At 38.6% G+C, this 10,896-nt stretch overlaps 1 protein-coding gene across 2 annotated transcripts in view; it reads left to right on the top strand.

The window, feature by feature from the left end:
- Positions 1-404: 404 nt before the first annotated feature.
- The window catches only part of LOC127624452 (potassium voltage-gated channel subfamily H member 5-like), a 153,916-nt gene continuing 143,424 nt past the window's right edge, over positions 405-10,896 (top strand). For both annotated transcript variants that reach the window (XM_052099280.1, XM_052099279.1), the window contains exon 1: positions 405-531. In XM_052099280.1, the coding sequence (XP_051955240.1) occupies positions 459-531 (73 nt within the window). In that variant the 5' untranslated portion in view covers positions 405-458. The remainder of the gene's footprint in view (positions 532-10,896) is intronic.

Genomic DNA, 10,896 nt, shown 5'->3' with positions numbered 1-10,896 from the left:
TCATCTTTTACTTGCACTGGATGGACCTAAAGAGCTAATAGACTATTTTTCTAAAAATCTTTGATTGTGTTCCCATGGTTCACACTCAAATGTTTATATTCCCTTAATTCAGTATAACCTTATAGCCTTATAACTTTTCATATTTGTAAAGTGCGCGAAATGGCACCATCTGTTGCATGTCACTATCTCCATGGCACCGGGCATCGCGCTCGAGATTCCTGTGCCAGTCAATTTTTAATATTAGAGCACGCAAGTGCGCAGGCGCATTCTTCCAGTAGAGCACTGATCCTGCATAACTGCGAGTGCTCCGTGGTACAAAGGACCCATACCAGTCAGGCACGGCGCAGCGTTACCATGATCTTCTCCATCCCACCGATAGATACCCAACCCGCCTGTTTCACTTTAACGACCAGCTTCCACCAAGTCCTCAAGCCTGACAGACGCTGCCCGACCGCAGAATGCACGGGGGAAAAAGAGGACTGGTGGCACCACAGAACACTTTTTTGGAAAACATTGTCCGTCGCTCAAGTGGTAAGATGATCTCTTTCTGTAGATTGCAGTACCCGATAAAGCAAATCGAAAGTGCGTATCGAATGATGAAACGTTTAAATGCGTAAATTCGCTCTCGGTTTCTTCTCTACTTATGTTTGAGTATAAATGGTCACGAGTTTGTTTTTAACTTTTTAAGTGCAAGTCAGAATTGTAGATATTGGTGTAAGATTAAACGTGATAGCATTTACCTCCAGAAAAGAGGAAATGACGGTGTTCATTGTCTTTAGGATGAAAAACGTAGGCTATTTAAACAAACGTGCCAAATATGATGGAATCTTTTTCCAATAATAATAATAGTTCATCACTGTTTATATTGCGAAATCACTTCTCAAAAATTCCCAAAGATTTTATTGCTGCTCAATCCCAATATCTAAGAACTGCAGAAGAATTTATAGGTACAAAATATGTGACATTTACAACCTACACTCAGGATGCATCGCACATGAGGAAACATTATTTGTCAAACTGACAGTTGATGTTCTATGTAAACTTATGGCTATTCAACGTCCAATAAACAACCACACCAGCTTAGTTGTGTTTAATTTTCAATAGTGGTAGGCCTACAATATTTTTATAGACAATTATAGCTTTGTAATAATTTTTTAACAGTCTATATTTTCAGTGTTCGTTCAGATTGGTTAATCGATGTTATCATTTAGTTAGTTATGCAGTTCAATTAATTAAACATGCATTATTATTATTATTATTATTATTATTATTGTCATTATTATTATTCAATTATGGTCACTTTGGAGAATGAGTACATGGCGACTGATATTGTCTCTAATTCAAATGGCCACATAGGGTCTTCAGCATCATCATGGATTAAATTACATGTTAATTTCTCCGATTTCTTTAATCATAAATAAAATAAAATACAAATAATAATAATACAAATAATATATATATATTTATATCATTAAACGTGGACATGAAGATAAACCAATGATGATGAATCTGCTAGGGGTTTGGGGTTTGTGGTTTGTTAAACAGGACCTCACCAGCAGAGGTCACACATGAGTACTGAAACTATTTATTCATTTTTACTTTTGCTCTCTCTCTCTCTCTCTCTCTCTCTCTCTCTCTCTCTCTCTCTCTCTCACACACACACTTCATGCATAAGGTTAAGCTTTATTAAGGTTTTTGTGTCTGGTATTTGAAACTAGAGAGTTCTATCTGAGCGATGTGTATGTGTGCTCTTTCTGGCGGTGGTCCTCTCTACTCATAAAACCATGCCATGACATTTGCCATGGGCAGCCCTCTGACCTCTTTGTGTCTCCTGATTTCCCACAAAACTCTTTGAAACTGAAAGAAATCTGATGAGTTCATATAGCTTTTGAAGGGAAAGGGATGCTGATCTCACCACACTATTTGTTTCAAATCCTAATAAAAGTAAATGTATTTTCAAGATGCTAATTTTTGTTTTTCACAAGCTGCTCTGTGATTGTGGTGATTCATATTCTAGTGCAAAATAAAAAAATATGCAAATACTTTTGCAAATAATGTATTTTTTTAAAGGCATACTTACCCTAAAATGAAAACTGTCATTATTTACTCACCCTTAGGTAGAATGTTGCACTTCGTCACCTTTCACATTCATTGTAACAGAATATTCCTTTGTGTTCCACGGAACACATCATATGGATTTGGAACAATGTAACCGTACGTTCACACCAGAGGCGGCGAGAGCGTCAAATCGACCGGAAGTCATTCATTTTCAATGACAGCCAGTGTCTCTTGGCGGCGAGAAGCGGCGAGTCGTGGGCGGCGTGGGCGTCAGATGGAAGTTGAAGTGCAGTCAACATTATGGTAATGAGCTGTGACGCGGTTCGGCGGCAACCTATTGGAATATAGAAGTGCTCCGCTCTAGCAAAGTCTAGAGAACACAACCGTGTAAACTTTGGTTCCCATCAAACATTCGTTCCGAAGATAAAATGGAGGAGAAACTAATTATTGCCGTGGCGGGTTTCCCAGTAATATATGATATGTCCCTGTTTGCTTACAGGGATATAAAACAACCAAGACCACAGTTATTATTACAAATGTATTTTATTTGTATAACAAACAACTATAATTTTAATTACGTTCTGCCATCGATCGATTTCTTATTTTCACATTTTAAAGAGTTCATGAGGATATACGCTACTTGTGATAGGTCGGCAAAAAGTAAATGGTCGACATGTCTGGATGTTTAAATTGCGGCCCCTTTAAATACAGTTCACAAAACAAAGCATTCTGAACAACCATTGCCGCCTATTTCAACTACGTCAGAGCGTCCACGAGCGTCCTTGAGCGTCGAAGGCAGGGCAGCCAGAGCGAATTGTGACGCTCTCGCCGCTTCTGGTGTGAACGTACAGTAAGGGTGAGTAAATGATGGCAGATTTTTCATTTCATATGAACTATCTCTTTAACAAGGTGGCAAACCTCTGGTTCCATTTTAGAGCAGATGATGATCTATTATCCAATTCTTGCAGCTATAAGAAGCCATTGGATGAAGCTGAAAGACATTCAGTATTTTTTTTTTGTAGTCAATTGGCAAATGGATGAAGTGAACACTGTGTGACTTTTGGAATAAATGCAGAGAGATTGAGTGGCAGTCATGGCAGTGAGGAAGAGGAGCTCAGTGTAGCTAGATTGTACTCACTGTGTCTGCAGAGGTAGTTGAGGTCTAAAAGTTGAGTTTTATTGTCTGTTTATGAAGTTGAATCTTGTATCTGAAGGATACAATGGGCCATGGAAAGATGAGACATAATTTGATGAATACCAAACCAGCTCTTTCATCAATTTAATAAGAAACCAGAACTAAGTTTTCCCCAGGATTTTAGAAGTGTTTGGCTCAATAGTTCAACAGGGCTATAAACACTAAAAACTATGTTGTGAATTATGTAATAGACAGAAATGATCCAATCTCTGAGCAGAATTCTGTTCAATTATCATTTATATATTTGGGGTGTAATGGTTCAAATTTCTCAAGGTTCTGTTTGAATCACGGTTTTAGGGTCATGTTTCAGTACGGTATTTTTTATGTTCAGAAAAAAAGAAATCCAAAGTAAAAATATTCTACAAACACTTCAAGAGATTTGCCCTCACTTCAAATCACCATGGTTTTACTATAGTAACCATAGTTTAAACATTGCATTTGTAGTAAAATCATAGTAACCCTTACAATACTATAGTAAACCATGGTTAATTTTTGTTAGTGTCCTTAACTTAAAAAACAAAAAAAACAAAAAAATATATATATTTGTTTTTTTTTCTTCTTCTAATTACTAACTTAACATTTAACTTTACCTGCATTTATGCTACATGCATCAACACAAAGTGCACCTCATACTCAACTCAACATATATTCAACATTTGGAAGCTGTATACCACTATAGAAGGAAAAACCTGGCTGTTAAAATGGATGCTAGAATGGATGTCCTAACACAACACAAGTGTTTTAATCATACGCGGAAATCCCACATCTTCATCAATGGAGTATGGCAACATAACTTTGGCAGTGAACACTCCAAGTGCTGTAGTTATTGTTATTTGTCTGTCCGAATTAGCACTGAGTTCCTTAAAGACTGAAGGGAGTTTGTCTGTTTGCAGTTTCGGGCTCACCTGCAGCTCTGTGCGCACCACATGATATATATTCCCAGGTGATGTATTAATCACTAATCATCAATATGTATTACCAGTATACATGCACTCCTCGAGCAATGTCTGCAAACAGTGCCTGTTTTGTGAATGTTTTATGATAATCGCTGTTGTGATTGACTGCAAAAAGAAAATGTTGAGAGACTTGAATGACACAGGGATTTCTTGTGCTTTTTCTTTCTTGTGGCTTGTTTTCTCAGCTTGCCATTTTCAACTTTACACTAACACATGCAGAATTGTGATGTCATCAACTGATTTATCATACTTACAATTAATAGGACAGCTTCTCTCTGTAGAAAGTTGACCCACATGAAACAGGCAGAGTGTGTCTACAGAGCCATAAAGGTGCATTAGCGGAGGTTAAAACTGAGCATGTCTATTTGTTGCTTTATTTTCTTTGCCAAACTGTATGATCCAGATGCGTCATTAAACTTGAGATGAACCGCGGTGCATATGCTTACCGAATCGTGGGTGGCGAACCATATGGTTTGTTTGTTTACTGAGAACCATTACACCCATAGTGTACAGTATATATATATATATATATATATATATATATATATATATATATATATATATATAGTTGAAGTCAGATGTTTACGTACACCTTAGCCAAATACATTAAACAAAAGTTTTCACAATTCCTGACATTTAATCGTAGAGAACATTCCCTTACTTAGGTCAGTTAGGTTCACTACTTTATTTTAAGAGTGTGAAATGTCAGAATAATAGTCGAGAGAATTATTTATTTTAGCTTTTATTTCTTTCATCACATTCCCAGTGGGTCAGAAGTTTACATACACTTTGTTAGTATTTGGTAGCATTGCCTTAAAATTGTTTAACTTGAGTCAAACCTTTTGGGTAGCCTTCCACAAGCTTCTCACAATAAGTTGCTGGAATTTTGTCCCATTCCTCCAGACAGAACTGGTGTAACTGAGTCAGGTTTGTAGGCCTCCTTGCTCGCACATGCTTTTTTCAGTTCTGCCCACAAATTTTCTATCTGTCACGGTCCTGTCACTCTGTCAGTCTGGATTGTGGTCTGACAGGGCCGTGGCATTATCTTCCCATGTCTGTCTTGTGTTTCGCTGTCCATCTTTGTGTGAGCACATATTTTTGGTTGTATTCCCTGCTGTGCGCCCTTCGGTCTGTCTTGTTTCATGTAGGGAGCATGGTGTCTGGATCCTGTCTTCCTGTCTGGTTTGGTTTCGGCCTGTGTCGGGATCCAGACACGCATGCTCCATGTCTGTCTGTTATTGACGTGGATGCGTTGCGCTGATGTCATCTTGGCAGCATGCACTTGTGTCAATAGTTTATGTATGTTTCTCACGAACACGGGTGCGCGTCGCAGTGCGAGCTGTCACGTTGCGCTGAGGTTCGGCCACGTCTGAGATTTCGGGTTTGTGTGTGGTCAAACTTTCGCACAGGTGTCCTGTCTTGTTTTTGTCTTGCATGGCGTTTGCCTCGAGATGTATGCTCAGGTTTCATTTAGTGTAAGAATGCGTGGCATTGCTTTGTTTGGCGTTGCTATGCATTCTCTTTACTTGTTGATCGGTTGGCATGGGCGTATATTGCCTTATTGTCTTGGCGATGTGCACTTATGCCATTTGGGTGTTTTTGTTGTCTTGTAAGAGCATGTGGCTTAGTTTTATTTCTGTATCGCCACGTGTCTCTCTGTCTTACATCATACCCTGCCTCCTTGTTTGTCCATTATTAATTTATTAGTCACATCTGCCCTGTCTTGTTAACCTGTCGATTTCTCTCTCTAATTTAGTCTCCTCGTGTTTGCTGTCCAGTGCCAGTTTGTCTTGTTTCCAGATTGTATGTTCCAGTCGGTCTTGTTTGTTGGTCTCATTCATGTCGGTCCTGTTTATCAGCCCTGTTGGGTCCGGTTGGTCCTGATTCCCTGTTACATTCTGGTCCAGCTCTGAATTATTTGTTTTAACCTATAGGGTTTGTTTATGCTTGTGGGATTTTTGTATTTAAAGAAATTCCTTGTGCTTGGGACCTGAGCCTCTGACGTTCTCTGCAAATTGTGATGGCCGCTCCAATACCTTGACTTTGTTTTCCTTAAGCCATTTTGCCACAACTTTGGAGGTATTCTTGAGGTCACTGTCCATTTTTAAGACCCATTTGCGACCTAGCTTTAACTACCTGTCTGATGTCTTGAGATGTTCCTTCAATATATCCACATAATTTCCTTCCTCTTGCAGCAAAGCACCCCCAAAACATGATACTGCCACCCCATGCTTCACGGTTGGGATGGTGTTCTTTGGATTTTGGCCTCACCCTTTTTACTCCAAACATAAAGATTTTGGCCAAACAGTTACATTTTTGTGTCATCAGACAAGAGGACATTTCTCTAAATAGTAAGATCTTTGTCCCCATGTGCACTTGTAAACTGTTGTCTGGCTTTTTTATGATGGTTTTGGAGCAGTGGCTTATTCCTTGATGAGCAGCCTTTAGGTTATGATGATAAATTACTTGTTTTACTGTGGATATAGATTAGAGGTCGACCGATTAATCGGCCGATTTTTTTCATTTTTTACATAATTGGCATCGGCCAATATCCACGCATATCAAGCCGATTATTAGGCAGGCGCATCTGTGGGCAGCCTAGTGTTGTTGTGGAACACGTGTTCGACGCACGCTGCCCCGAGAGTCATTTTCCAGCAGAGTGAGCTGACCTCATCCAGTGCCTAAGGAAGGAGCTAAGTTCCTTGGAGAAAACAGTAAGGGTAAAATTTTTATAACTTCTTTAGATTTAATTAAAAACTTTTGATATGTTACTGCCAACTTCAAGAAGAAAACGTGACAAACGCGATAGTTGACATGACGTTCGGCTACTTTGGATATTGATAGCGTAGTTGAATATATTAAAGCTGCATTTGGATCTCAACCTTCGTGTCTCGGAGCAGTTCGTAACACCTGCTTTGTTTATTTAATATATTTGTTATATATTATAATAAACCAAAAAAATAATTTAACTATTTATACAATATGTTTTTACATTATACATTTTTAATTTTAAGTGTACAAATGCAGATTGGTCAAGTGTTCAATAAATGTATTTGTTGAGAAACGTTGTCTATCTTAAGTAATTATTTGTGTTACATTTTATCTTTCAAATAAAAGGTTCAAATAAGAGGTTAAAAACAAGCACATATCGGCCAGATATCGGCCAAAATAAATCGGCAGCATTAATCGGCCATCGGCCGACCCGGATTTCAAAAGATCGGCATCGGCATCGGCCTGAAAAAACCAATATCGGCCGACCTCTAATATAGATACATGCTTCCTCCAGCATCTTCACAAGGTCCTTTGATGTTGTTCTGGGATTGTTTTGCAATTTTTTGCACCAAACTAAATTATCTCTAGGAGACAGAATGTGTCTCCTTCCTGAGCAGTAGGATGGCTGTGTGGTCCCATAGTGTTTATTCTTGGATACTATTGTTTGTACAGATGAACGAGGTTCCTTCAGGCATTTGGAAATTGCTCCCAAGGATGAAAGAGACATGTGGAAGTCTTGGTTGATTTCTTTTGATTTTCCCATGATGTCAAGCAAAGAGGCACTGAGTTTGAATGTAGGCCTTAAAATACATCCACAGGTACACCTCTAGGTAATTGACAAAAGGCTTGACATCATTTTATGGAATTTTCCAAGCTGTTTAAAGGCACAGTTAACTTCTGACCCACTGGAATTGTGATATAATCAATTAAAAATTAAACAATCTGTCTGTAAACAATTGTTGGAAAAATCACTCTTGTCATGCACAAAGTAGAAGTCCTAAACAACTTGCCAAAACCATAGTTTGCTAATACGAAATCTGTGAGAGAGTGGTTAAATAATTAGCCTAAGTGCATGGAAACTTCTGACTTCAATACCTATATCAAGGGTCTTCAACAGGGGGTCCGATACCCTCAGGGGGTCTGTGGTGGTACCACAGGTGTTTCACGAATTATTGTTTGATCCACCATTGGCACTTGCAATAATCACTCAGACGGGAGCGATAGCTAGACATAAGTTTTTGCATTTTAATCCATCGACATGTTGAAGTTCCTCACACCTGCATGACAAATCTCCCTCTTTCTTTTTAATCCTTGCTCATATTCGTGCATCCTGTTGCATTTAGTTATGAACTGATTGGAATGCTAGACACTATTAAAGTGTGATGAAACTGAGCTAGTCAGCAGAAGGACAAACCATTCATGTGCCCATGCTCATCACGAGCCGCTCAAAGCGCGACACGCATCAGTTTAAGCTGCGCTGCAGTAGAGGGTCCCGTAAGTAAATGTGTCTGCTTTGCGTTGGTCGCACTTTGCCGTTGAGCACATTACAGCCTACATTTTCTTTTATTAATAGTTGCGTTTTGCTCTCAGACCATTAGCCTATTGCCTGATGTAAATAAATAGTTACCACTGAGATTATCAAGATTGCATACACTTAACTTTCCACAAACACAAGATTGTTACTCTCAAATCAGTAAGTAAAGGTACACAGTTTTCCTCAATGCAAAGGTTTACTCTTAATGTCTGTCTGTCTGTCTGTCTGTCTGTCTGTCTGTCTGTCTGTCTATCTATCTATCTATCTATCTATCTATCTATGTTCAATATAAAAATCATAAAGTATGTACATACAATAATATGGCAGCCTACCATACACATTTTATAGATATAAAATGCAACACTCAATTATATACAATATGTAACAGGGATCCCTGCTCCGTCTCTCTACCCACAAGGGGTCCTTGGTGCAATATATATGAGAAAAATAAAAATTTTGAGAAAAAAAAAAATTGATAAACTCACCGGAGTCATGACACATACAAAGCATGTCAACCCCCAAGTTAATGAAGCCCTTTATGGGAACAGCTGTCAAAATTATGTAACTGTGTTTGTAAGGCTTTGTGTATGTTTGTTGTAAATGTCTTCTCTATTATCCCTTTGTTCGGGAACAGATCAATTTGTTTAAGTTTTGCCAGCTTACTTAAGGTAATAGGGACACACAGTTGGGGGTAAACAGTCAACTTTTTTAAGGCTTTTTACCTTTATCATTTTTGCAATAGCATAAAAGCAGTGCATATTTTCCTCCAGTTGTCTTATGCAAGCAAAACAACAGTAGGGAGTTTTAATGTGTTGGTGCAGAAGTTCATTTTAGTCAGATAGACTTTTGGCTAATTGATGACAACGGGGTTTTCAATAGCTGGGGAAATTAAATCACTTCAAAAGTACTTTTTGGCATTGAATACAGCTATGATGAATTGTAGATATACATTTGAATAGATGTGGCAGCATTGTTACAGTTATAATGAATTTTCTAATTAGATTTAATTTTGTTAGTAGTAGGTGACTTCTCTCTTCTACCTCCTTGGAACTGCTCATTTGCATTTGGGGCTTATGCAATGTACCACAGCTTGTCTGAGCATGATTGCCCTCGGCCATCCTCATCATGCTCTTTTGTAACGCTTGTCACAAGGTGTACATACACACTACACTATAAAAGAGAAAGAGACAGACATAGATGTGAGCATACACACAAAAGAGATGCTAAAATAATCATACAGATAATAAGAGATTTAAGGTGGGCTGGTTTGAGTATTTGTGTAACTGTTGATCTCCTGGGATTTTCATGCACAACAGTCTCTAGAATTTAATCTGAATGGTTCTAAAAACAAAAAAACATACAATGAGCGGCAGTTCTGTGGACAGACATTCCTTGTTCAAGAGAGGTCAACAGAGAATGGCCAGACTGGTTCAAATTGTCAAAGTCTACGGTAACTCCGATAACCCACCTGTACAATTGTGGTGAGAAGAATAGCATCTCAAAATGCTATTCTGAGATACGGGTTGGTGCTCTTTTGGAGGGGGACCTACACAAAATTAGGCATGTGGTTTTAATGTTGTGGCTGATTGGTGTAAATTAAGCCGGTTTTATAAAATGACTCCCAACATATGGCAAGAAGGTAACTGGTCCCACTGGTCAGATGATTTTTATAAAATACATGTGATATCATTCTTAATTGTTTTTTAATCATCTACTAAACCAAATTGTCCACGTATTTATGTATTTTCACAATTAAGTTAATATAATGACATAAATAATGACTGACAAATCATTAAAACAGAATCCCAGTGAAATCGACTTATCTGAAATAAAAAACGTATTTGAATTACGTACCAAATTAGGCCTTTAAATCCATATTTAGACACCCATGTATTTTATTACAACTTTTTTATAAGAAAAACAAATCACCCAATTTTTGGGTTTCCCCACTGTAACACGCACAAGAAGAGATAGTCACAATGTCGGGTAAACCTGCTTTATTGGCAGAATGGCAAAAGTACAAAGGGGCAAATCCAGAGAAGCGTAGTCAAGGGGAGCGTAAGGTCGAAGCCGGGAGATCAGAATATAACAAACAAACAAACACTGGAGTAGAAGAAACGGGGGAAAGCTAGCGAAACACTAGAGCTGGCAAAGCGAAGGGGTAAACTAAACAATAACCAACAACTGTGGGGAGAAAGGGCAGGCTATAAATAGAGGAATATAACAGTGCAGGTGAAACTAATATTCAGGTGATTGGGAGCGAGTGTGAGAGCTAGAGGGGGCGGGGTGAACTTGGGGATTAGCGTTCGTTACAGTACTTCCCCCTCTGCTACGGACGGCTCCGGACGGCCACGCTCGGTTACGAGGAGCGCGACCTCTGG

Source organism: Xyrauchen texanus, chromosome 30 (assembly GCF_025860055.1).
Source record: "Xyrauchen texanus isolate HMW12.3.18 chromosome 30, RBS_HiC_50CHRs, whole genome shotgun sequence".
Classification (NCBI taxonomy): domain Eukaryota; kingdom Metazoa; phylum Chordata; class Actinopteri; order Cypriniformes; family Catostomidae; genus Xyrauchen; species Xyrauchen texanus.
Note: the sequence above shows the minus strand (reverse complement) of the source record. Positions and strands in the feature narration are given on the sequence as shown.